The sequence below is a fragment of the Python bivittatus genome, unplaced genomic scaffold (genome assembly GCF_059951505.1).
Source record: "Python bivittatus isolate LINGU-HERP-01145 unplaced genomic scaffold, Pbiv_v1 ctg000510_np1212, whole genome shotgun sequence".
Lineage (NCBI taxonomy): Eukaryota > Metazoa > Chordata > Lepidosauria > Squamata > Pythonidae > Python > Python bivittatus.
Window position 1 is genome coordinate 99812 of NW_028277081.1, and position 26786 is coordinate 126597.

The following is a 26786-nucleotide window of genomic DNA, read 5'->3' on the forward strand; positions in this document are numbered from 1 at the left end:
CAATTTGGGACGCTTAATGTAATCTTTAAACTTGAAACAACTTTGTGACCCTGGCAATCACCTGATGCTTGTTTTGGGCAAAGACCTTCCATCTAAAGGGTTATGATGGCCACCCACTAGAAATTGCAAAGCTCTTTGCTGATGATGGTTGGTTTTTTGACTGTAGCAGCCGTTTTATGAACGGTTTTCCCAACCTCATTTTTACCTTCTTGCTTCAGGCAACAAGCTGCAGCCTGACTCTTTGTAAGCTGTTTGCAGTTTACAAACGGCAGCTGCAGCTTTACACATCAGTATTTGCAGGTTGCTGATTTTATTCTGCTCCTTGGTTTGGATCTTCCTTATGCAATTCTTGGTGTTTCATAATCACATAGCTTTGTTTTTGCTTTTGCATTTATAGGGTGGGCTTTCTCGTTTTGTTTAATGATTCTCGGCCACAAGACAACTCGGTTCAACACATCTCCTCTTTATTGGATGAGTTAAGTTGTAGAAGGACATGAGCAGCGGGGCTTTGTTCATTCTCAGATTCTTCAGGCCGTTTTCCAGTGGAGGAGCTAATATGCTTCTGGTCGTAAACGTGAACCAACTTCTCAGCAAGGGAGCAAAACATGCCGACGAGGCTCCCTGGGCGATGCTTGCTCTACTCCTTCAGGACAAGAGGGGCCTTTGTCCGGGCAGCCTCTTCCTTCCCCAGCAGCATTTCCACAATCGTAAGACCAAACTCGAAACTGGTGCCAGGTCCTCGACTGGTGATGATGTGCCCATCTTTTTCCACCCGATTCTCAGAGTATTTGTAGTGATCTTAAGGAGAAGACAAGAGAAAGGCATCGGCTACTCCAGCAAACAAAATGGCATTCTCTCCTCTGAGAAGCAGAACCGTTTATGCAGCTCTCAGTCACTGAACTGTGAGCTCCAGGGTGCCTCCTGATTCAAGCTGGTGGCTTTAAACTGTTCCATGGTGAAGGCGCTGGGGTGGAAACCAGGAGAGGGTGAGTTTTAGGCAGGAAAGCCAGCTGGATGACTTTGGGGGCCAGTCCCTCTCTCTCCACCCAACCCACCTCACAGGTGGTTGTTATTGTGGGGGAAAGGGGAGGCAGGAATATTAAATATTATGCTGCCTTCAGTTGGCCAAAAATATGTAAAAGATATAATAACAGTTCTATGCTTTGAAATAGACCCATTCTATGTTAGATACCCTAAGGAAAAAAATTAAGGGTAACATGCCTACAAAATTGCATTTCTGTAAACATCTATTCCACAGCTGTGCCTGGAATAATGTGCACAGTTCTTATTGCTGGAGTTCAAAATAGACTTTGTGGAACTAGAAAAGCTGCAGGGAGTGATCAGGTGACTGGGGCAGGTCTCTCGTGAGGAGTTACGCTATTTGAGGCTCGTCTCAACGAAAGAAGGGCATGACAGAATTGTAATGCTATGCTTACGTTCTGTGAATAAGAAACACCTGCACAGTGTGGTGGGCTGCCTCCTCTAGCCCGCAACCTTCCTGTTCCTCCCCACCTCTCTTGCTGCTCCCCACGATAACGTTTGGGCATACTGACCACCACTCATCATCTTGTCTTTTGCCAAGGGGTGCGTTGTCACTTTGCTTCCAAAGCCGATTCCATGCGCAAGCAGAGCTGTGGGACCTGAAGGCCAACAGAGGAAAAGCAGGCTTTTGCTCACTCCGTCATTGCATGCTACGGTATGGAGTTTGCAGTTAAAAGCTTTGCATTATAGGATTAGGTTTGTAAATTCCAAACAAACATAGTGAAGGTGGGAGAAAGTTGACTTCCTCGCAGAAAAAACAGTCCCAATAAGAGTTTTTAAAGACAGATTTGCAAAACACTCAGAAAAGTGTGCAGACACCTGCACATAGAGGACTTTTAGTTAGAAGACAAAGAGGGCGCACTACAAGCATCCTTCTAGTACAGTGTTTCTCAACCTTGGCAACTTTAAGAGATGCGGACTTCAACTCCCAGAATTCCCCAGCCAGCAAGGGTCCACATCTCTTAAGGTTGCCAAGGTTGAGAAACACTGTTCTAATATCTCAGGACCACAGTCCTTTCTACACCAAGTATAGGCAACCAAATTAATACTACCATTGACATTTGGCAATGCCACCTTCACAATGCTTTGCCTCTGGCCATCCTGGTTGGGGCAGATAGGAATGGATGCCTTAAAACCTCTGGAGAGCACTTCACTGCCCATCTTTGGCCTCCATAGATCACACTCTCTCTGCAGCTGCTGAAGGATCAGTGGAGGGGGAATGATCAGTCTGCACCCAGAATATTGTGGCCCATTATGGGTGCTATATTTTAGGAAGGACACCGACAAACTGCAGGTCGTCCAGATGAGCAATGACAATAAGGGGCCATGAGGAACAGAGAAGGACATGTTTCACCTAGAAAAAGATAACTGCAGGGAGACACTCCATTAGTTATCCTTGGATAACTTGGAAAATCAGTATTATTTTTTCCTTCTCTTTTTTTGACTCCTCCCCCATCTGTGGTATGAGTTTCTTGCTTTTTAAAAAAAAAAGATTACATGTTTCTTGCTTTTCTAAATACAATTAAGCAGTTCAATTTCTGCAACCTGCAACCTATAGGGAAAGTAATTCCCCCCTCAATACTACAGAAAAAACATCTCAACTTTCTTTTCCACGTCACTGATTGATAGACCTCCTGAATCCATGGTCCCAACCCGATGGGCCTAGTCCTTTGGCCAAGGTGGGTGGCAGAGATCGAAGAACCGCCTCCCCGTTGCTCCCAAGGGCCTTGCCTCTTGAGCAACTCTGGCAGAACAAGCAACAGCAAGAAGCTGGGAGAGAGACTGCTGCAAGGCACAGTAATGGCCCTGCACAGAACCGAAACATTCATGCTGTTTGGCTCCATCTCTGGAATGGGGCCCTTCAAAGGGCTAACCAGGGACTGTGACCCAGCACAGAAAGGACAGAGGCCCTCATCAATCTTGGCATGTTCCCTTCACAAAGAATGCGAACTTGAGACAGCTTCTGAATTCTCAGAATTGTTACAAACCTGCAGAGCCAGGCCCTGTCCTTGCAGCCCCCACCCTAAGGGAAGGCCCCCAAATCCAAGTTCCCCAATGGGGTTCTCAGGTCTGGTTGGCTGCCCAGAGCACAACCCCACAGAGCAGACATCTTCCCCAAAGGTGGAGCTGGGAGGCCTACCGGCACAGATCGCAGCGATGAGGCCCTTCCGGCTGTCCTGATCCTTCAAGACGTCTCTCACGAGGGGAGACTGCAGGAACAGAGAGGGGATCCAAAAAAGATGGGGGTCATTTTAACACAACTCCTTCTGAAATAAAGTATTACTAGAAGGCTTACTTAGAAAAGTAAGAGGGTTAGGTATCTAAATTATCCCCCATAATTTAGAGGGGAGGGAGGGGAAGGACTGAGATGTTCAAAATTATACAAATGAGGGGGTGGCTGTGTGGGTGGGTGGGAATGGCTACTTCTCCGTTAGAAGTATCACGGCACCAGGATGCTACCAAAAGACTTCTCATGGCAGGAATGACCCTGAAGACTTCAAATCTTTAGGCCCTTTTCAGTTGTACAAGAATTTATTTAAAGCATTTAAATAAGAAAAACTCTTTGAGAGCTGCAATTAATGAGGGGAGGGGAGGGAGGGGAAGGACCGAGATGTTCAAAATTATACAAATGAGGGGGTGGCTGTGTGGGAATGGCTACTTCTTCGTTAGAAGTATCACAGCACCAGGATGCTACCAAAAGACTTCTCATGGCAGGAATGACCCTAAAAGCTCTAGATTTGCAGAGCCCCCTCCTTCCAACACCAGGGGAGAGATGGCCTGTGGGCTCCAGTCATGTCCCCCAAGGCTAGGATGTTTCTCAGAAGTCCCAAGTGGGACTTCCCATCCCTTTCCACAATCTGAGGCTGCTACTACCAGTGGCCACATAGCCTCCATTTAGTCCTCATCACAGGATAGGCAGTTCTCTCTTGTTACAAAAGGTGCGAGCTTGCAGGGTCATCTCCAACTTCCTGAAGGACTGCCCTCCCCTCGCATTCGCTTTCAGAAGGGCAGGACATTTACTCAGTAAGGAAAGCAGCGGCCCCTCCAGCTTTGCTCCATTATTTTACCTCTGACAAGTTCTGGGCTCCCAGATTACCTCCTGGTAAGACCACCACATCGTAGGGCCCCTAAAAACAAGGGGAAAAAGGTCACTGAACAATCAAGTACACCAAGATAATAAAGTTTGCAACAAAATCTCCCTTGAGAATCCAGAAGGGAAAGGGCTGGCTGAACAATCATACCTCAAAAGCATCTACCAGAGACTCTGCATCAGGTTGTAAGGAAGTGACAAAGCTGTTCAACACATTTATAAAAGGCAGAAAATATCATTATCACATTTGTGGATGACACCAAGATGGGAGAGACAGCAAACACTTCAGAGGCCAGTATCAAGATTCAGAAGGATCTTGTCAAGCTGAAATATTGGGCTAACATCTGCAAGATGGCTTTCAGGAGGGACAAATGCATAATCCTACATTTGGGTAGGGAAATCAAAGGCATGATTCTAGGATGGGAGGTGGACCAAAAGGGATCTGGAAGCTTTGTGGAACCCAAGCTCAACAGTGTGAAACAGCTGCAAAAAATCTAATCCTAGGTTGTATCAACAGTAGGGTCAAGATCAAGGAATGTCCCCGTTCTGCTATTCCACACTGGTAGGACTGCAGCTAGAATGCCGCGCCCCATTCTGGGTGTCTCATTTTAGGAAGGACGCTGACAAACTGGAGAGCGACCAAGATTATAAGAGGCCCGGGAGGAGAAACTCAGGAGGAACAGTTGGAAGCACCGGCTATGCTTAGCTTGGAGAAGAGACGACCGTGGGGGATCTGAAGGGCTGCCATAGAGAAGACGGGAAGAACTTGGTCAGAAGGCAGTCAACAAACTGTGGTTTTAAATTACAAGGAAGTAGACTTTGACTGGACGTCAGAAGTCGTTTTATGGAGCAAGAGCTGTTCCCCAGTGGAAGATGCTGCCTTTGAAGGCGTGGGCTCTCCTTTGCTGAGGCCTTTAAACAGAAGCCGGGGGGCCATTTGTCAGGGAAGCTGTAAGTGGGCAGGGAGCTGAACTAAATTATCTCCAAAGACTCTTCCAGCCCTTGACTGGCTATGATTCTACAGCAGGAAGACAAACTGTTCTGGTGAACCCAGCTGGAAGTAAAATGTGAAGCCAATTGCAAAGCAAAACCACAAACCTTCTTTGGCTCTGAGGAATGTGGCAGCGCTTCCCATGAAGGCAGACCAAATCTCAAAAGTAACAGAAAACTTACATCTCCATTTCTTACATCATTTACATCTATATTTCTTGTTTCTCTTCATATCTGGTCTACGATAAGCTGAACTCTGCATCTCTCTGCAACTGACAGGCCAAAATGGTGAGAACTGAAGCCTGTCTTAATACATAATTCCTCCTCCAATGTTCTCGCATGACATTCCCGACATTTATTGCCCTGACCTGTGCTGGGATGGATGGATGGATGGGTAAACAAACAAACGAACAAACAAAGGCTATTTTTTTCCTACAACCATTTGTTTGTTGATTTCTTCAGCTTTTATGCCATGACATTTCCAGAGCCTCTGAACAACATACAAGACATGGGGTTAAAAACAGCAACTTCACATACTTGGCTGAGACACCACCATTTGAGGGTAGTGTAGCTTTAATTGTCTCCTAATGCTTTTCTGGGGAACCAAATTTTTGCAGCTCTTCTAATACGAAACAGGGAACCGAACCAGCGCCAGCTGTAGGCGTCAAAGCTCGGCAAACGTCTTTGCCTGCTCACATTTGACATGTGCCACATTTCCCAATCTTGAAACACAGGACCTTGTCCTGTGAGTATACTCCGTTTTTTAATTAACCTCTGAAGAGAGGCTGCTTGAACAAACTAGCTCTTCCTATTTATTCTCACAAGTTGTGAGATAGCAAACCCAAATTAGATAATTATTTCCCTCTTTTGTCTTAGCAGGTGGCCAATGTCTGCTAGACACTTAATCCTCATTAACATGTAACCCTTCCTTGCTGGTGCCTAAACTATGCAACTGGGGGTGGGGGGAGAGAAAGAGGTTGAAAGGCTGTAAAGCTTGCCCAATAAAAGCAACCCCTTTGTAAATCAATTCCATGGGATATGTTTGACTCCTGAGAAAGTAGACAGGCTTGTCTATGCAGTCAGCTTGGCCACCTGTTTACTGGATCCGGGCCCCTCCTAGATCGTCAAAGTGGCCAAAAAGGTGACCCACAGTTGGGTCCATGCTGTGGTGTGGACTTCTTTGATAGAGGGGGTGGTGACCCCAGCCTTGAAAAAGGCAGTGCTGGGCCCCTTGGACCCAATGGTTTTTGACAACTACTGACCTACTTAAACTAACCTTCCTTTTTGGGGGAAGATTGTTAAGGAGGTGGTTGGTCTGCAGCTGATGAGAACCCTGGAGGAAACGGACTATCTAGACCCATTTCAGTGGGGTTTAAGGCTGGGATTTAGTACTGAGCAATCTTGATCACGCTTGTCGATGACCTGTGGTGGAGCCGGGATGGCGGTGATGTGTCCATCCTTGTGCTCCTTCATCATTCTCAGCAGTTTTCAATGCCAGAGTATCCTTCTGAGCCAGCTCCATGGGTTGGGGATGGGGGGACTCTTCCTTTCTCCAGAGCCAATCTTCCCCCAAAAATGTTGGTTGGGGGGGAGACATCACACCCTCGGCCCCTCCCTTGTGGGCTGCTGCTGGGTTTTACTCTCTTCCCCTCCCTTTTCAACTTCTACATAAAACTGCTAAGTGAGGTCATCTGCCAGTCTGGGGTTCAGTATCATCAGTGTACCAGCCAAGTGAGGCTATTGAGGTCTGTCCCAGGGCCTGGAGGCTGTGTGGGTTTGGATGGAGGGGACCATTTCTGACTCAATCTTACCAAGACTGAGTGGCTGTCCGCATTTGAACTGCCCAGATCTTCCATCTTTGAACTTCAATGGGGTAGCACTTCCCCCTTCAAGGTTGATACACAATCTGGGGGGCTTCCTGGACTTGCAGCTCCTGCTTGAAGAGGTATCAGCTGTGGCTAGGAAGGCCTTTGCACAATTCCATCTGGTGTGCCAGTTATGCCCTTTCCTAAATCGGGGGCCCTTCAGACAGTCACTCATGCCCTAGTTGCCTTGTGGCTTGAATACTCTGTGTTCTACAGGGAACATTCAGGTGGTCTTCAAGGGCACTGAAGACCACCTGGAAGCTTCAACTGTCAAGAATGTGGTGGCGCAAGCAGCAATGGGCCTCTCTTGGTATACCCATGTAACACCTCTGGTTCATGAGCTGTATCGGTTGCCAGTTTGCTTCTGGGTGATTCAAGGTGCTGGTTACCTATAAAGTCCTACATGGCACAGGGCCTGGTCACTTGAAAGACTGCCAGTCTCTGTATAACATCTGCCTGGGCGATTTGATCCTGCAGGGTTGGTGCACTTTGGCTTCCTTCAATTAAATGTGTCATCTATCAGGACCCCAGAGCGCACCTTCTGGGGAGCAGTGCCTGCCCTCTGGAATGAGATTCCCCCCAAGATCAAAATGGCCCAAGCGAGATCCCTTGCTTCATCACACTTGTCATCTTTTTTCCTTCATTTTTTATTATAATTTCTTTGATTGTTGTGAGCTACCCAAAGTCGTTGAGAGTCAGGTGGCACGTGTTTAATAAATTATTACATTATTATTATTATTGTGATTGGTTGCACAGTCAGCCAGATATTTAGACTGGATTTGGCATTTTTATCCACCTATCGAGTCCTTCCCAAGGACCTGGGATGGGGAGATGTTGATGGTGTTAAAGGTATTGGTGCAGGATGTGAGCTGTTCCATGTAAAGCTGCCTTTGGCAATGAACTGACGGTGATTTTCTCAATGCCGAAGATCTTCAAGGGGTGCTCCAGATGTTTTGGGACTCCACCCAAGGCACCTATTCCTATTGGGACTACCTCTGCTTTCTTTTGCCATAATTGTTCTACTTCTAATTGCAGGTCTTTGTATTTTGTGATTTCCTCCAGTTCTTTCTCTTCTATTCTGCTATCTCCAGGTACTGTAATGTCCACTATCCAGACTTTTTTGTCTTTCTTAATTGTTAAGTAATTGTTCAGTTGTTGTTATTATTATTTCCTCCCTACTACTTTGGCTCACCATGGGAATTGTGGGAGGAATGTGACGTTGTAAGTACTGGGTTTTTGTTAATAAATTATTAATTGTAATTATCCGGGCATCTTCTCCTGTGTACACCTCTTCATATCTGACCTGCATATTATAAATTAGCTGGCAACAGAGCTGAACAAAGGTAGAAGCAAGTTCTCCTATGCCTGGGACACAGGGCATAAGATGGGAAGGATGGAGAACGGACAACCAAATCTCTGGTTCTCCTTCCAACGAGCCTTAATCTGCAGCAGCGTCTTTTCCAGAAATACCCCAGGGGTGTCTACTGCATTTTCACCAGGCTCTTAATGGAAACTGAAGATGTCCCAAAGACCCACCCAAAATGACAATTACAGAAGCTCTGTTGTTGTTTAGTCGTTAAGTCGTGTCCGACTCTTCGTGACCCCATGAACCATATTGCGCCAGGCCTTCCTGTCCTTCACTGCCTCCCTGAGTTTGCTCAGTTTCATGCTCATTGCTTCAGTGATGCTATCTAACCATCTCATCCTCTGCCGTCCTCTTCTCCTTTTGCCTTCAATCTTTCCCAGCATCAGGGTCTTCTCCAAAGAGATCTCTCTTCGCATTAGGTGGCCAAAATATCTGAGCTTGAGCTTCATTATCGATCCTTCCAATGAGCAATCAGGGTTGATTTCCTTTAAGATTGACTGGTTTGACCTCCTAGCAGTCCAGGGAACTCTTAAGAGTCTTCTCCAGCACCACAGTTCAAAGGCATCAATTCTTCGGCGCTCGGCCTTTTTAATGGTCCAGCTCTCACAGCCATACATTACTACTGGAAAAACCATAGCTTTGACTATGCGGATCTTTGTTGGCAAGGTGACGTCTCTGCTTTTTAATATGCTATCTAGGCTTGCCATAGCTTTCCTCCCAAGGAGCAAGCGTCTTTTAATTTCATGGCTGCAGTCTCCGTCTGCGGTGATCTTGGAGCCCAAATAAATGAAGTCTGTTACTGCTTCCATTTCTACCCCTTCTATCTGCCAGGAATTGATGGGTCCAGATGCCATGATCTTAGTTTTTTTAATGTTGAGTTTCAAGCCAGCTTTTGCACTCTCCTCTTTCACCCTCATCAAGAGGCTCTTTAGTTCTTCTTCACTTTCTGCCATTAGGGTGGTATCGTCTGCATATCTGAGGTTGTTGATGATTCTCCCTGCAATCTTAATTCCGGCTTGTGATTCTTCCAGCCTGGCATTTCTCATGATGTACTCTGCATATAGGTTAAATAAGCAGGGTGACAGTATACAGCCTTGTCGTACACCTTTCCCTATTTTGAACCAATCGGTTGTTCCATGACCGGTTCTAACTGTTGCTTCTTGGCCCGCATACAGATTTCTCAGGAGACAGGTAAGGTGGTCTGGTATTCCCATCTCTTTAAGAATTTGCCACAGTTTGTTGTGATCCACACAATCAAAGGCTTTTGCATAGTCAATGAAGCAGAAGTAGATATTTTTCTGGAACTCTCGTGCTTTCTCCATGATCCAGCGAATGTTGGCGATTTGATCTCTAGTTCCTCTGCCTCTTCGAAACCCAGCTTGTACATCCGGTAGTTCTCGGTTCATATATTGCTGAAGCCTAGCTTGTAGGATTTTGAGCATAACCTTGCTAGCATGTGAAATGAGTGCAATTGTGCGATAGTTTGAGCATTCTTTGGCGTTGCCCTTCTTTGGAATTGGAACGTAAACTGACCTTTTCCAATCCCGTGGCCACTGTTGCGTTTTCCAAACTTGCTGGCATATTGAGTGCAGCACTTTAACACCATCATCTTTTAGTATTTTAAATAACTCAGCTGGAATCCTGTCATCTCCACTAGCTTTGTTGTTAGCAATGCTTCCTAAGGCCCACTTGACTTCACTCTCTAGGATGTCTGGCTCAAGGTCAGTGATCACACCAGCGTGGACATCAGGGACATTAAGATCTTTCTTGTATAGTTCTTCTGTGTATTCTTGCCACCTCTTCTTAATCTCTTCTGCTTCTGTTAGGTCCCTGCCTTTTTTGTCCTTTATCATGCCCATCTTTGCACTAAACGTTCCTTTCATATCTCCAATTTTCTTGAAGAGATCTCTAGTCTTCCCCATTCTATTGTTTTCCTCAATTTCTTTGCATTGTTCATTTAAGAAGGCCTTCTTATCTCTCCTTGCTATTCTCTGGAAATCTGCATTCAGTTGCTTATATCTTTCCCTTTCACCCTTGCTTTTCGCATTCCTTCTTTCCACAGCTATTTGTAAAGCCTCATCAGACAGCCATTTTGCTTTCTTGCATTTCTTTTTCTTTGGGATGGTTTTAGTTGCTGCCTCCTGTACAATGTTACGGACCTCCGTCCATAGTTCTTCAGGCACTCTGTCTACCAAATCTAATCCTCTAAATCTATTCATCACCTTCACTGTGTACTCACAAGGAATATGATCTAAGTCATACCTGAGTGGTCTAGTGGTTTTCCCTACATTCTTCAATTTAAGCCTAAATTTTGCAGTAAGAAGCTCATGATCTGAGCCACAGTCAGCTCCTGGTCTTGTTTTTGCTGTCTGTATAGAGCTTCTCCATCTTTGGCTGCAAACTATATAATCAATCTGGTTTCGGTATTGACCATCTGGTGATGTCCATGTGTAGAGTCGTCTCTTGTGTTGTTGGAAAAGAGTGTTTGCTATGACTAGCTTGTTCTCTTGACAGAACTCTATTAGCCTTTGCCCTGCTTCATTTTGTACTCCAAGGCCAAATTTGCCTGTTATTCCGATTACTCCTTGACTTCCTACTTTAGCATTCCAATCCCCTATGATGAAAAGGACATCTTTTTTTGGTGCTAGTTCTAGAAGGTGTTGTAGGTCTTCATAGAAGCGGTCAACTTCAGCTTCTTCAGCATCAGTGGTTGGGGCATAGACTTGGATGACTGTGATATTGAATGGTTTGCCTTGGATACGCACTGAGATCATTCTGTCGTTTTTGAGGTTGTACCCCATTACTGCCTTTCCCACTCTCTTATTGACTATGAGTGCAACTCCATTTCTTCTAAGGGTTTCTTGCCCACAGTAGTAGATATAATGGTCACCCGAATTAAATTCACCCATTCCCGTCCATTTCAGTTCGCTGATTCCCAAGATGTCGACGTTCAATCTTGTCATCTCATGTTTGACCACATCCAGCTTGCCTTGGTTCATAGATCTTACATTCCAGGTACCTATACAATATTGTTCTTTACAGCATCGGACCTTCTTTTCGCTTCCAGATACATCCACAGCTGAACGTCCTTTCGGCTTTGGCCCAGCCGCTTCACTCTTTCTGGAGCTACTTGGAAATGCCCTCCGCTCTTCCCCAGTAGCATATTGGACACCTTCCGACCTGAGGGGCTCATCTTCCGGCATCATATCTTTTAGCCTTTTAACATTGTCCATGGGGTTTTCTTGGCAAGGATACTGGAGTGGGTTGCCATTTCCTTCTCCAGTGGACCACATTTTGTCAGAACTCTCTGTCATGACCTGTCCGTCTTGGGTGGCCCTGCACGGTATAGCTCATGGCTTCACTGAGTTACGCAAGCCCCTTCGCCACGACAAGGCAGTGATCCATGAAGGGGACAGAAGCTCTAGCACATTATAAAAGGTTGGCAACTGCTGCGGCCATGACTCTTTCTGCAGCGGGGCCTAACCGTGCTTAAAAAAAGTGGGACAAACCTTTTTCCGGGCCTCTTCCAAACTGTTATCGGGACAAATCACCACGTCACGGCTGCACTGCACAGGCTCATTTCCAGTCAGGCCCGCCACCGTCACAGAAATCTGAGGAGAAAATGGCACTGCACTGGTGAGTGCAGATACACAGAATTAAGCAAGCATCAAACCTCAAGACCAGCGTTCCTCGGCCTCGGGAACTTTGCGCCAGATGGACTTCAACTCCCAGAAATCCCCAGCCAGCAGGCGTAGACTGCAACTCCCAGAACTACCCCATGCTGGCTGGGGAATTCTGGGAGTTGAAGTCCATCTGGCGCAAAGTTCCCGAGGCCGAGCAGCACTGGCCAAGACTAACGCGGGCGGCCTGCGAAGCCGCCGTTCCACCGGATCCCTCTCTGGGGCGCAGCAGAGACGCTCCTCGGACCGCCGCGTCAGCCCCTCCAACGGCGACCGGCAGCTGCACCGGCACGACTTGGTCTTTCTCTCCCGTCGGACGCGGCACACACGAGGGTCCCGGGGACGCGCCAGCGAAGGCTGCTACCGCTTTAAAGAGGGAAGGCCAAGGCTAACGTGAGTCATTTATACCGGACGGCGCCTCGACCGCTCGACGGGCGTCCGTGGGAAAAGGGCGCTGGGCCCGGCCTGGGCCCCGCAACGAGGCCTTCGGCGAGGCGGCTTTGAAGCCCCTTCCGGGGCGCGGCGCGGCGCGGCGCTCTCTGCAGCAGGGCCGGGGGGAGAGCGGCGCCTGCGCCTGCGGGGAGCGGAGCTGCCCGGCCCGGCCCACTTACCCCCGCCCTCCGCATGAGGTCCGTGGGGATGACGGTCTCCATCTCCTCGGCGCCCTTGGCCAGGATCACCAGGGCCTTCTTGGCGCCCATCGCCAGGCCGCGAGCGAAGCTCCTCCTGAGGCGCCGGAGCGGGGAGGGAGTGAGGAAAGGAGGGAGGGGCTCGTTCGCCTCGCGCGGGCCCCGCCCCGCCCCGCCCCAACTCCCCTCCCCCCAGCCCTCCAGCGGCCCGGCCCCCCGCGAGGGGAGGGGAGCCCTCCGGTGCGTCTGGCTCCGGGACCGCGCGGAAGGCCCGCTCGCCCTCAGTCCGCTCGCCCTTTCCCCGCGGGCTTTCCGCTCGCCTTCCCTGCCGGGCCCGCGGCCTCGGGGGACCCCGCTCCGGCGCCCTGCCCGGAAAAGAGGCGCCTTCCCGGAGCGGCGCGAGGCCGGGGCAACCCCGCCGGGCGGGGAGGGGAAGGGGACCGCCGCGTGGCTCTCACGGGAGGCAGCGCGGGCTCCGCTCGGCTTGCGCACGCCGCTTCTCCCGCCCGGCGTCTGCAGCAGCGTTCCTCAGCCTCGGCCACGGCTAAGCCTAGGCGGACCTCAACTCCCAGGATTCTCGCCAACGGCTGTGCTGGCAGTGGGATTCTGGGAGTTGAAGTCCACAAGCTGAAAATGGCCACGGTTGGGAAACACTGGCCTTACTGACTGGTTGGAGACGTTTTCCACTGGCTGGGGACGATTGGAAGGATGAGAGGAGCAAAGCAGGAGGAACCCAACCGTACTGTGGTTTTACTTTTCGCATCCCGCAGACAATAAAGTAGAGCCCCACCTTTAGGTTTGCAAACCAGAGTAGAGGAAAGCTAGGGTATTAAATTTCAAGGGAAAAGCAGAAAAAGAAAATATCTGAATGGTATAGGAGAAAGAGTCAGAAATAAAAAAAGAAGTATCCAGAAGAGTATGCATTTAAATCCTGCTTGAACCACCTCAGTGCTCTCCACTGAAAAGCATTCTGCTTCTAGAATCTTAGCATTGTCCTTGGGGAATTCGTCCCATCCCCAAAGACTGGTCTTGAGCTCTTAAAATAGTATTTTCCCTCTTCTCCTGGCACAGTTTTGCCATGATCATGATCTAGGTCAGTGTTCCTCAGTCTCAGCAGCATGACGATGTGTGGACTGTGGACTTCAATTCCGGGAGCTGAAGTCCACATGTCTTCAAGTTGCTGAGGTTGAGGAACAGCATCAAAGACAATGGAGGAGCGGAGCCGTGTCAGTCAGTCAGCGGCAAAAGCAGGAGGAGTCCAGTAGAACTTTTTCCGACTGACAACGTGTTATTACAATTGCTAAACTCACATCAAGAGGTTTCAGGCAAACTCAGAAGGTCTCAACAAATGCAATGGGTTTAACACATTGCAATAGTCAACTATTGCACAACCAACCTATCTCCCCTCCCTCCCCCCTATTTGAATTCCGCATCAGCTCATGAAAACTGTAGAGAGCCTTTGAATAACATTTGTCAGTTGGAAAAGGCACTACTGGACTTGTCCTCTCATTGACAATGTCACTGATGAGGCAGTCGGAGGCTGGCTCTGCCCAGATCCAGATACTGGCCACGCTGACATCCCCTCTGGTCCCTGAGATCCACCCTCTGGGGCCATTTCGTCTGGGGCCGCAGGAGAGGCTGGGCACCCGGTTTCTGCAGAGGCATCTACCCGCATAATGCCTGACAGGGGCTTCTCAAATACTTGTTAGGTTCTGAGCACTGAGCATCGACTGAAATGGGAAGGAGACCCGGATTCTGCCCAGCATTGCTGGTCTGGTTTGTGGGAGGGGGAGGGGGAGGGGAGTGGCACCATTTGACCTAATCCGTACCAGCTGTGGCAGCACTAGATGCCATGGTGATGGCGCCTGTAATTCTGTGCGGCTCGGTCAAAATTGGGCGGCTGTTCACTGTCTGCTTCTGGGTGGTGATGGCTGCAAGGCCAACCTGGATCCCTTTGCCCCTCCCTGCCAGCTCCACCATTCCTTTGCAGGACAAGTTGAGGACGGAGCGTGCCCATTATGTCACCTCCCATTTCACCCCATGCCTACAACCTTCCAGCTGGGCTATTTTGGGACCTGAATTTGACACCCTACCAGACGAGCAGTGCATGTTTTCCAAAGTAGACTGACCCACAGGGCGGACTCTGCTCCTGCCTCCTGTTAGGTGGTTTATTATTAACCCCCCTTTTGAAGCCTCTGCCCAGAAGGAGAGCGTTTGCTTTCCTTCTGAGAGGCAAAGGTTGGCGGGAGGAGAAACGAAGCCCAAATCTGCCCATCGTTTCCCTAAACTTGGTTTGGAGTGAAAGCCACACAGTGACAGGCGCCCTCACCTGGCCAGGGGGCAGGAAAGTTTGCCCAGCATCCCCTTCTGACAGCTCAAGGACTGCGTGCATGTGGGGGGGGGGAGGGAGGCTGCTAGCCCATCTGGAAGACCCTCTGCCCGCTCCTCAGCTGGCTGAGCTCCTGGGAACAGGAGCCTCGGAGCAGCCCGGGACCAAGAAAAGACCTTCCTGCTCCACAGCCCAAAAAATCCTCAGGCTGTTTCTGCTCCCCTGATCTCCCAGGCTTGGTGTTCTTTTTAGCATCCTCTTTGCAGCTTCCACATAGTCTTTTTCAGATCTTCTGTACGCTCTTTATTCTGCTTTTCATTATTTATGCTTCTTTTTCTCCTCCCCCTCCCCCTCCTTCTTTTTCCGGTGTCTTTGTTCTTTTTCCTCGCTGGGATTTTTGCAACTGTGCTCTTACATATCTCCTTTTTCAGGAATTCCCACCCCTACAGGACCTGACAAGCAAGACCTCCTCCCCAACCTGCTGCCAGAGACTTTTCCCTTTAGTTGTTCTTTCATGGTATCTATTCTGAGGTTATTTAAAATCCCCCTTTTCGACGTCTGAAAGCCGTCTGAGTGGTTCCCCTTCCAAGGAAGGTCTCTCCCTTCATGTGGTCACCTGCCCCCCCTTGGTGCTCCTACTAAGCCTCGGCATTTGTAGTGGGAGGCAAGGAGAGTAGATGACAGCATGCTGGCACGCACAGCATGACACACATTCTTGCATCAGACATCAAGATGCCATCTGTGTGTCATTCTGACACCTTTGTGGTTGGCTGTGGACATTTTAGCTGCTCACTCCATTTCCCCAAAGACAACCAACCCCTCTTTGCTTCCCCCACCTTTCAAAGAAGACGGTTGACAGGCATTTCCTGGAAGAATCATGCTTGACAGAATTCCATGCCTTTTTGAAAGATCTGCCTTTGCTTTTGGAAGCCTTTTCTTTGTTGAGCTGGTGCCAGCAGAGCCAAACAAGGCTACTGCTTTTCTGTGTTCCTCCAATAATCATTTGTTAAATGATTAAAATTAACTATACATGGCAGACTAAAATTAACTATACATGGACCATAACTAATCAGTATTTTGAATTCTCCCCTCGGCCAGCACAGACGGAGCACATCCTTCGTCCGAAGGGGTTCCAGAGACAGAATACGTCTTGCCTCTGCCGCTCATCCATCTTGGGGATCCTCTTGATAGTTCGGGAGATGAAACCTCGGATGTTGATCCTGAAGTTGGGGAAGCCTGCATGGCCCAGGCAGACCTTCAGATGGGTAGTTCTCAATCATTTAGGGTTGAAAGACTAATGCCATGGGTGTGACACGATATGAACACTGATAGTGGTTTCCAGACCATCTTTAAAGTTCACTGCTGAGACAGTGGCAGTGGATTTCTGGGTTAACAGTTTTCTGAAATGGTGTCAGTGGAGATCTTTATCTTTAGCCATCCTGTTCTTCCTCCATGTGGTGTTCAGAAAAGGAAGAGCGTTGATTGGGCTTTTATTTGTTATACGCCAGCTTCCCTGTACTTGTCAGTTTCAATCCTGGACCAGTTCCATTCCCACCCCGCTGCTCCTTTGACGTTATTTTTCCTCTAGTTGCTGATGTGCTGAAGAAGGACGCAACAAAAACAGATGTGAAGATCAACACTCTTTGCCTACAATGATTGATCCAAATCAGGACAACACCATTTGGGAGTGACTTGGAACAGACACCACTGAGGCAGGACAGGGATTGGCAAAGGGTAGAACAAATGTTATGCCAACATTGTTTTATGCCAATACAAGGAGGGGAAAATAGCTTGCTTGCTTGCTTTCCCTTCCTTCCTTCCTTCCTTCCTTCCTTCCTTCCTTCCTTCCTTCCTTCCTTCCTTCCTTCCTTCCTTCCTTCCTTCCTTCCTTCCTTCCTTCCTCAAATTTGTCACCACCCATCTCATTGAAATGACTCTGGGTGGTTTACAAAACAGTTAAAATCAGTTAAAATTACAATATACAATAATCTTAATAAATAGAAAATAAATAGATCCAAGGATAGATATAAAATTGGCAGTCACTCAGGGAGCATCATCAAGGCGCCAGCCACCCCCAGGATTGGGTAAGATTGTTGTTACCCCACACAAGTTGGCACAGCCAGGCCTTTATCCTTTCCGGAAAGCAGGGAGAGTAGGGGCCCGCCCCACCTCTGGGGGGAGCATATTCCAAAGGGTGGGGGCCACAGCAGAGAAGGCTCTCCTGGGCCCCGCCAGCCGACATTCTCTCGCTGATGGGCTCCGCAACATGCCCTCTCTGCATGACCGGGTGGGATGCATTGATGTGATGGGGGGTGAGACGATCCCTCAGGTAACCTGGACCCATGCCACATAGGGCTTTAAAAGTGATAACCAACACTTTGAATTGGACCTGGAAGCAGACTGTGACCCAATGCAGCTCCCGCAGTAAAGGTGTTGCGTGTGCCATCCTTGGGGTACCCAGGACTATCTGCATGGCTGCATTTTGAACCAGCTGTAGCTTCCGGATAATCTTCAAAGGTAGCCCCATGTAGAGCGCATTGCAGTAGTCTAGCTGAGAGATGACCAGGGTGTGAGTGACTGACCAGAGAGCCTACTGATCCAAGCAGGGCCCTAACTGGCATACCACTCGAAGTTGGGCAAAGGCTCACACCAGGAAAGGCCTTTTGCCAGAGACAGAGATTTTTTTTTAGATTTTTTATCCCACCTTTATTATTTTTTGTAAATAACTCAAGGTGACCAGCATACCTAATATTCCTTCCTCCTCCTATTTTCCCCACAACACCCCTGTGAGGTAGGTTGGGCTGAGAGAGAGGCACTGGCCAAAGTCACCCAGCCAACTCTCGTGCCTCAGGCAGGACTAGAACTCACCGTCTCCTGGTTTCTAGCCTGGTGCCTTAACCACTAGACCAAACTTTTGGAATTTTTAAAAAATTTGTTTTGAATTTTTTTGAGAATTGATTTTGAAATTCAGTTTTGATTCCACTGCCAAACATAACTCCCAGCAAATCACTCTGGAGAATTTTTGGTTACCCCAAACATGTGAGTCTGCTTCCTCCATTTTTATTGTTATCTCTGAAAGGTAACTTTAGATACTAGCAGATTGGAAAATAAATGCAACCTTCCTCCTTTTCTCATCCTGCTCAGAACTAAAAAGCTAACAACAGCTTCGTTTCTCTCAACACAAGTAAATATACGTGACAAAAAGGTTGAAATACATGTATTTTCTAAACATCTAAATGTTTTTAGCTTGTTTTCAATCACATTTTGTTCTTTTTCAAATACAATTATTGAAGAAGGCGGATTTGAAGGGGACTGTGAGTTGTTTAGGTTTAGCAAAGGAACAGAGGACTGAAAGACAAAGTATTATCTGTGTCATCTGCATAATAAGACTTCCAACCAACACTTCGACCATTTCACAGAGATGTTAAAAATGCAGGAGGGGGCGGAGCCTCCCAAACTTTTTGCTTCATTACCCAAAACTGCTTATCAGAAGGTCCCTTTTACCCAATGTAGATAAAACACTTTGTCAACTTAAATGTCCCTGTTGTGATTGGGTAATGGGTTTGTGTGTGGTTACCCAAATCAAAAACACTTTTACCCAATTTTAAGTAATTTTACCCAGGTTGGGAAGCACTGCCTTATGGCAACCCCCAGGCAGGGAAGTGCAGAGTAGTATCAAATTCAATGACGCCAGAAGCAAACTGGGTCAACTCCCATTTCTTTCCCAACCCCAGTTCAGTTCAGAAATCAGAAAGGAATGGATCAAGACAATTAAACCTCTGAGACTGACTGGAGTGGCTAAGCCGCCATTCCCTCCTCCAAAACCTGATGTAAGGAAGGCAGATTGAGTGAGAATTCCCTAAAGCCACAGGATCTCACTTAGAGTTTGTCAAAGGTGGTTCGATACGCCGCTTCCAATCCGGTTGGAAGAAGCTGATGTCCCCACGGTCCCTCCAGCCCTGGCACGTCACACAAGCCACGCGGCAGCTTGCCCACCTCCTTGGATTGTGCAGGCTCAGTAGGAGCCCTCTAAAGTCCAGAGAAGATCCAACTCTGTCCACGCAGCCTCAAGGGTGAAGCCCATAGATCATGGGTCGGTTCCTCAATGGAGGACTTTGCCTTTCATACGAACCCCGCTTCTTCTGTCTGGATTACATGCTTTGGGGATCCAATTCAAAGTTTTTGAAAAATGAGAATGTGGAAATACTAATAGGTCTGACTTAAAAATAAACTTTCTGACTGCTTCATGATTTAACTCCAAGAGGATTTGGCCTTTTCGGGGGTGCACCTGGCTTTTGAGTGGGATCTTTGGGGTCACACTCCCCCAAGCAGTGAGTGTATCACTTTATTTTGTGATGGTGCTGGTCCTGGAGGCCCCTCAGATTTTTCTCGCATACTGAATGCTTACAGCAAGCCATCTGTATGAAGGGATTACCCTCCATTCATGGCCTCCAATCCTGGCCTTCATTTATACAGGAATCCACTCATCCATCCCTAATTGCTGCCCATTCAGCCCTTGTTTGAAAACTTCCAGAAAGGGGGACCCCATCGCTGTTATTCATCCTGAATCTCCTTTTTTTCAGTTTCAACGCATTGCTCCCCTGGCCCTGCCCTCTCTTGCATCTTGTGCCAGATACTCGCTACCTGCCTTCCCTCAATCTTCTCTCTGCAAACTAAGCACAGCTCCAGCCCTCTCCCCCCCAGACTCTCTGGCGGGCAGCTGAACTGGCTCCAGGCTCTTCGCGTGACTCCAAGTGCAACCTAACCAGGGCGGAGAACTTCCCAAGATCTCAGTACAGTTCTTTTTAATGCAGCCCACGATTGCATTGCATTTTCAGCTGCTGCATCACACTGCTTCTTCATGCCCAAGTGCTGGTGCTGGAGCCCCCTCAGATTTTTCTCGCATACCAAATGCTTACAGCAAGCCATCACGCTCCCGTCTTGACCTCTGCCTTTCGCTTTTCCTATCTGGATCCCTACCTTACTCTTGTCGGGACCCAACATCATCCCACAGGATTGGACCCAATGTTCAGATCTGTTGGGTCATTTTGAAACTTGATTTTGCCACCCAAGATATTGGCCCATTCCCCTCATTGGGCATCACCCGGAAGTTTAGCGGGCATCGCCTCCCTTGGGCCCTTCAGGTCATTGATAAAGAGGCTGGGCAGCACCGGGGCAGGGAGCCGCTGATCAGTCCGCCTCGGGGGCAGCTGTTGCCCCCATTGGGCCGCAGGGAGCCTTGGCCACGCGCTCCGGAGCCGGGAGGCACCCCCGGGCTCTCCCGACCCGGGCCCCGGGAACAGCTCCGGGATTCCCTGCGCCTGGGCGGGAGGCGCCCCCACCCGCACCTCTGCCATCGCGGGGGCTTTCCTGCCGCAGCTTCAGCCGCGCCAACCAAGGGGGCTTTTTGCCTTCGCGCGCCGGGAGCTCCCCGCGCGATGACGCATTCAGCAGCGGGGGCTCCAGCCGCGCTTCCGGAGGGAAGGTGGGACCCGGGCGAGCAGCGGCCGCAGCGGCACTTCGGCGGGCGGGGGAAGCTGCGGAGACGTCACAGCCGCCGGGCCCGCCTACCCCGCCGCAGAGCCCGTGGAAGCGGCGCGGCCGCCCCTCCGCGGGGGCGCAGGGCTCGCGCCCATCCCTGCGATCTGGCCCTGTCGGGGTCGCGCAGCGCCCGCCGAGGAAGCGCCCCGGAGGGCTGCTCGCCCGAGGGGCTCCTCTCACGCCCAGAAGAGCAGCCCAGCCCAGCCCAGCCCAGCCAGGCGCAGCGCCCGTGCGCCCCGCGGGTGCAAGCGCCGTTCCCCAACGCGGTGCCCTCCGAAAGCCAGGCGGGCCGGGGGCGCTGCGAGTTGTGACCCGGACCCGGACCCGAGCCCTTGCGGCCCAACGGAGTGGAAGGCAGCCCGTCCCGCGTGATCGCGGGGTCAGCGCTGGCCGTAGAATGGCCCCCGGGAAGGGCGGCGGAGAGCGCAAAAGCCCCCGAGATGAAGCAAGAAGAGGGAAGGGGTTGAAGGAAGGGGAAGATGGAGAAACTCCTGGGTGGGTGGATGGAGCAGATGAAAAAGGGAGAGGTGAGAACTTTCAGGAACAAAGGCCTGGATGAAGTTGTGGTTGGGTTAGGTGGAAACAAGGAGAGTTTGCAAGGGAAGAAATATACCGAGCTCTAGTTTCTTGTTGCGTGACCTGAGATCCTTTGACTTAATATTTTGACTCCTTTTCTACGCCCAGTTTACCTGAATGGGAATATAGTGATGGGCACGTAGGCATCTTGGGTGCGGCCTGGGCAGAAAAGCCTGATGCCAATTTTGAAAATTAGTAAAACAAGGCAAGCAGTAGATAGTAGATCTCCTAATAGATCTCAGCTGGGTTGTTTCACATCAAAATCAATTTTGTGCAATTTCTTTGCCAAATAATTTAATATTTTCTCTGTTTTGCAACTGAACTTTAAAAATTATAAGAAAATATAAACAAAACAAAGAAAAGAGAGGAAAAACCCTTGGAAGCATTCATGAATACATACAACACAAGTGGCTGGCTGGCCATTTTTGTTTGACCAGAAAGTGTGGCTATTTGGTATGGAGCTTTTCCATCTATTTTTATTTACTTACCATGGGAGTTGTGCTGCTCAAATCCCTACAGGCTCTGCGTGGGGTTGAAAATGTGTGTGAAAACACACACACACCATGAAGGGGTGTGCCAGGCGGGCCGGGGGCGCTGCAAGTTGCCCAACTGGGGGCAAAACTAATTTTTGGTGTCCCACAAATGCTCTTTCAAAGTACCATCCTTACAGGCCAAGCACAATATCAAAAAGAAAAAGGTAAAGGAGGCGTCTGATGAAGTCTGATGCATGGTTGCCTCAAGATTTCTCTGGCAAACTGAGAAACAAAGTGGCGTCTTTAAAAAATGGAAAGGGAGGCATATAGCAGAGGCAGAGCGTTAGGAAATCACCCAGCTCTATAAGGATGGGATCAGAAAGGCTCAGCGTGAGCTAAGGTTTGCTACAAGTGCCAAAAATAACAAAAAAGCATCCTTTGGGTCCATGTGGAACGAGAGGAAAGTCAAGAAAAGGGCTGGCCCACTAGTTAGAAAGGATGGCAAGATGGTGACAAGCAACAGGGAGACAGCTGGACTGTTCCGTTCCTCCCTTGCACCTCGGTTTTCACAAAAGGGAAAAGTGGTCCAACTTGTCAGAAGCTGCACTGTGGGAGAACACTTAGCTGGTTTGAATGAATTCAGGTTTTCTGGCCCAGAGGGACTCATCCCGGGGAGTTGAAGGAACTGTCCCAGATCCACTGACTGAAGTCTCTGAGAAATCTGGGAAAATCTGGGACCACAGGGGACTGGGAAGTGCCAGAAGACTGAAGAAGAGCCAATGTTATCCCAGTATTTTAAAAAGTGGACCATAAAGTAGACCGTCACCTCTTTCTTGGCAAACTGGAACAATGTGGGTTGTGTGGTCTTGCTACCAGATGAATTTGCAGTTGGTTGAACAATTGTAGCGAATTTGTGGTCCTTAATGGGTCTATGTCTGCACCTCAGGATGTGTTCTGGGTCTTCATACATGACTTAGATGAGGAACTAGAAGGCAAAATGTTGTTCAAATCTTAAGGTTCTGCATTTAGGCAGAAAAAAAAAAACAGATGCTGTGCATAAGAGAGATAGTACCTGGCTCAGCAGTAGGACTTGCAAGAAGGGAATCTTCGTAGACCACAAACTAAACATGAGCCAGCAACATGCCACAGTTGCCCAAAGAGCCTGTGTAATTTTGGGCTGCATCAACAGAGCTTTAGTTACTGCTCTAGGCTGCCCTGGTCAGACCACACCTGGAATGCTATGTTCAGCTCTGGTTGCCACAATGCAAAAAGGATAAGTGACAAGAACATGAGTGACATTCAGGAGGGCCTCTAGATCCAGGTCGGGCTGCAGCTGGCACACTAGACATACTTGTGGAAAGGCTCTCCTGATCACAGCCTGCAGTTCCGACTACAGCTCAGGTAGGAACTGTGATTCCAGAAGAACCCCCAGATTGTCCACATAGAAGAGAGGTTGGAGGAACTGAGAATGTTAAGAATGAGAGTAAGATTTGGTTGGTATGACAGCACGCTTCAAATTCCTACAAGTGTGTCACACAGAAGATGATCAAGAGCTGTTCTTCTAGTTTCAGATGGCAGGACTCTGAGACTTTCCTCTCTTGTGGTTACATTAGCACCAGCTTGGCCTAACAACCCAAATTATTACACAGTGCTGGTTTTATCTTGCCTTCCTCCAATCCAGTTCAACAGGCTGATTCTTCCTGCCTGGGAAAAACAAGTCCTTTTTCTTGCCTGAGTTGACAGGATCCCACCACATCAACAAGATACCAAAAAGCCACAGCTTCACCATTTCTGTTAGTCCATGCCATTAGCCAGACATTGCTTGAGTGGCTGAAACCGTTTGTGAGAAAAGGCATGGAAGTGCCAAGATGATGTAATTTATATTTGAAATACTATTCTAGTAACACTAAAGTTAACAAAGAATATAGTAGAAAAATAACATGACATGACTTCTAAGCCACATTTAGAAGGGAGACTAAAACTGTTACCAGTCCTAGTGCTTATGTATCTGTTGAGTCTGCACATTCAAGATGGTACACATTCTATAATTGGTCAGGGAAATAGGCTGACAACAGCAATTACATTTAATAGAAACAACTGCAAAGCTAAAAACCAGAAATCAAAAATAAGGGATATCCAGCTTACACATACAAGCTGTAAAACCCATGCTGTGAAATGGTGGGTTTAAAATTGAATATAGGTCAGCTATCTGTGCAGGTCTGCAGAAAAGGCAAATGGTTTTAGGTGGTACTCCAGGTATCTTGGCATCTTCACAGTGAGCACTTTGAATTGTACCTGGAAGCTAGTAAGTAGCAATGCATGGCCCACAGCACGGCTCTATTATGCTTATCATTCACTAGTTTGTCTGAGGCTTCCAAATGATCTTCAAAGGGGACCCCATGCGCACTGCAGTCCAGAAGATTGCTGATAAGGGCATGAGTTATGAGGTCTTCCCATTCCTGGAAGGACTGCAACTGGTGCAACAGGGACATTAAGAAAAGCACCCCCACCCCCACCATTGCCCGTAACATCTCCCAAAGCAAGGCACTGATAATCTCCTGGATCCAGCCTGTCACCTTCTCTCTCACACCCCAAAAGAGCCAGGAGGAACACAGATCCATGCTAAGGACAGACCAGAGAACACCCTACCCACTTCCTTGGAGTCCACAGTTCCAAGGAAGACATTGCCTGTCACCACACTGGAATCTGAAGAATCAAGAGACTGGCCAATCAGAACTTTATTGCAAAGAATTGTCCCAGTTTTGTCCTTTGCAGATTGGAGAAGTGTTCCCTTCGCATGTTGATTGCAACCACTAATACACATGTTGAGCAGCCTAGGACTGAACTTTGTGGCACCCCACTCAATACTTCACTGCAGTTTGATGAGGAACCATTGATGAACACTTGCGAGTATATTTTTTCAGCCAGCCTGCATAAATTGTCATGTTCTCTGGCCCATACTTAACTAGCTTGCTAATCAAGTCAAGATACGTTAGCTTCATATCTAAGGGAGTTACTTGATCAAAAATTGGGATAAAGTTAGTCTGGCAAGACCTGTTCTGAACAAATCCATGCTGATGTCTGGTAGTTACGGCATCCTTTGCTTGTGGTTATGGATCCCCCTCTTTAAGATCTGCTCCAGAATCCTCCCAGGTACCCATGTCAGCCAGGTTGCTCTGGAGTTCTCTGGCTCCTCCTCTTTGTTTTGAAGATAGGGACATGTTTGCGCTCCCCCAAGCAGCACTTCAGCAGACCATCAGTACTTAAGGATGCCATGCACCTGGCCCTGGACGTTTCAACTCATTCGAAGCAAATAGAGTAAGTATTCCTTTGTTGGGTTCTTGGTGTTTGCTGAGTTTGGTTGTTTCCCTATCGACATTTCATTACCCAGCTAGGACAGTAGGATTTGCTGGCTGTTTATAAAGTATATACAGTAGTTGTTTGCCCTGCTAGTCTTGGTTGGGGTATGGTTTCTTCCTTGATGGTTCTTTGCTTAGGGTACTGTTTCTTTCCTGATTGTTTATCTGGTGCTGTTTCCTGCTGATCTGGGTGTTGGCAGTTAGGGCAGATACACTGAACTGTTTTCTTCCTTCCTTAACTTTTGATTGTGTCTTTGAAATGGTATGTAGATAGATTTCATCTCTAAGTGTCTGATGATGGTTGATTTGTCTGAAGGACAATCCAGGAATTCCCTAACATTTTTGGATCTGGCTTGATCTAGAATATCACCAGTTGAAATGGTGGTTGAATTTGTCTAAGTGTTGAGAGACTAATGAACATTTATCATGTCTTCTGACTGCCAGTTAATGTTTGTGGATGTGATCTGCTGGTCGTCTGCTGTCTGTCCTATATAGTGGCTGTTACAGTCCTTACCTTGCTGGCTGGGGAATTCTGGGAGTTGAAATCCACTCGTCTTAAAGTTGCCAAGGTTGAGGACCCTGTTGTAGACAACTCCTGTTTTTTCTTCTTTGGCTACTGGATCTTTAGGTTTGCTTAAGAAGTTTTGGAGGGATGTGATTTGCCTACTATAGTGATGCCAAGAGCTCATAGTAGTCTGTTGGTTGTCTCAGATATGTTTCTGATATATATCAAACTCAAAAGAGTGTTCCTTCTCCTAGGCTGTAATGGTTGCGCAGCAATAGGTTGTGCAGCTAGGCCCTTTTTAATGAAGTTGTGTGGGTATCTGTTGCACTGGAAGAGGTTGTACGCGTCGTCTGTTTCCTTCTCTGGGAATTCTGGATTGCTGCAGTTTGTGCTCGTCTGAAAAATGTCCTTGTGTAGCTCCTCTTGTGGACGGTTGGATTGTTGCTCGGTTAGTGAGAGTTGCTTTCCAATGAACCTGGGTGCGTATGTCTGCCACTGCTTCCTCTGCTGATGAGGATATCCAAGAATAATAGTTTGTTCTTCTCTTATAAATGTTATTCCCTTAAATATGTTGTTGTCTTGTGTGTCTCCTCTGTTCCTATCATCTAGGTAATGGACCCATATTTTGGGTTGTATGTGGGGGAGTGCACCTGCAGCCATGAATCCTGAGATGGGTGACCACATGGGTGTTCCTCTGATTTGCCCGTATATTTGTCCATCTCGTTGGAAGCAAGTGGTGAGGCATAGCTTAGTAAGTTCCCTGAGTCTGTGTATCTCAACTGTTGCGTATTTTGTTAAGTTTGAAGTGTTGCATAGCAGTACTGAAATGGATTCTTTTGCTGGTTCTGGATCTATGGATGTGAAAAGTGCTGTAACATCAAATGGAACTGTAATTTCCTCATATTCAGTAGTTAGGTCCTTGATTTTTCTGGAGAGATTGTAGTGGTGAATTGATAGAGTTCACTCCTATCTATGAGGTCTACAAGTTTTTTAGCGAGTTCTTTAGCTAGATTGTATTTTGAGATTCCTGGTAGCAATATGACTAGACAGAGTGCCTTGTTGGGTTCGTGTATTTTAGCTTTTCATCCACCATTGTTCTTTTGTGATTTGTCCTTTCTTGGCTAGAAGGCTGAGGGTTTTCTTAATTAGGTTGTCCAGTTTCTGTGTTGGGTTGGTGTTTAAGGGGCTGTAGTTTTCTTCGTCCTTCAGTAATTCTTTGGTTTTCTGTATGTATTATGTTCTTCCATGATGACTGTGGATTGGCCTTTGTCTGGTAGAAGGATCATGAATGTTTGGTAATTTTTAATGTTTTCAGGGTGGATCTTTCTTCTGCTTTGAAGT

At 48.1% G+C, this 26786-nt stretch overlaps 1 protein-coding gene across 3 annotated transcripts; it reads right to left on the bottom strand.

Annotated features, from left to right (window-relative positions):
* Window positions 1–443: 443 nt before the first annotated feature.
* Window positions 444–13260, bottom strand: PARK7 (Parkinsonism associated deglycase). Of its 3 annotated transcripts, XM_088147572.1 has the most exons (7): window positions 13121–13258; window positions 12645–12759; window positions 11863–11964; window positions 4110–4169; window positions 3182–3251; window positions 1554–1640; window positions 444–798 (listed from the first exon to the last, which is right to left on the bottom strand). In XM_088147572.1, the coding sequence occupies exons 2-7, from the start codon at window positions 12732–12734 to the stop codon at window positions 638–640; spliced, it is 570 nt and encodes a 189-aa protein (XP_088003698.1). In that variant the 5' UTR covers window positions 12735–12759; window positions 13121–13258; the 3' UTR covers window positions 444–637. The 3 variants fall into 3 exon arrangements, with proteins under 3 accessions (XP_088003698.1, XP_088003700.1, XP_088003699.1); XM_088147574.1 differs by lacking the exon at window positions 11863–11964 and having other exon boundaries at window positions 13121–13260; XM_088147573.1 differs by lacking the exons at window positions 11863–11964; window positions 13121–13258 and having other exon boundaries at window positions 12645–12803.
* Between the last annotated feature and the right edge of the window lie 13526 nt (window positions 13261–26786).

Bases quoted from the DNA above. Each gene is read 5' to 3' on its own strand.
- PARK7 (XM_088147572.1), bottom strand. From the start codon at position 12,734: ATGGGCGCCAAGAAGGCCCTGGTGATCCTGGCCAAGGGCGCCGAGGAG. The intron at 4,170-11,862 runs GTTTGTCCCACT...CCTTGTTTTTAG, and splicing joins TGGAAGAGGCCCGGAAAAAG to GGGCCCTACGATGTGGTGGT. The intron at 1,641-3,181 runs GTAGGCCTCCCA...GTTGGCCTTCAG, and splicing joins CATCGCTGCGATCTGTGCCG to GTCCCACAGCTCTGCTTGCG.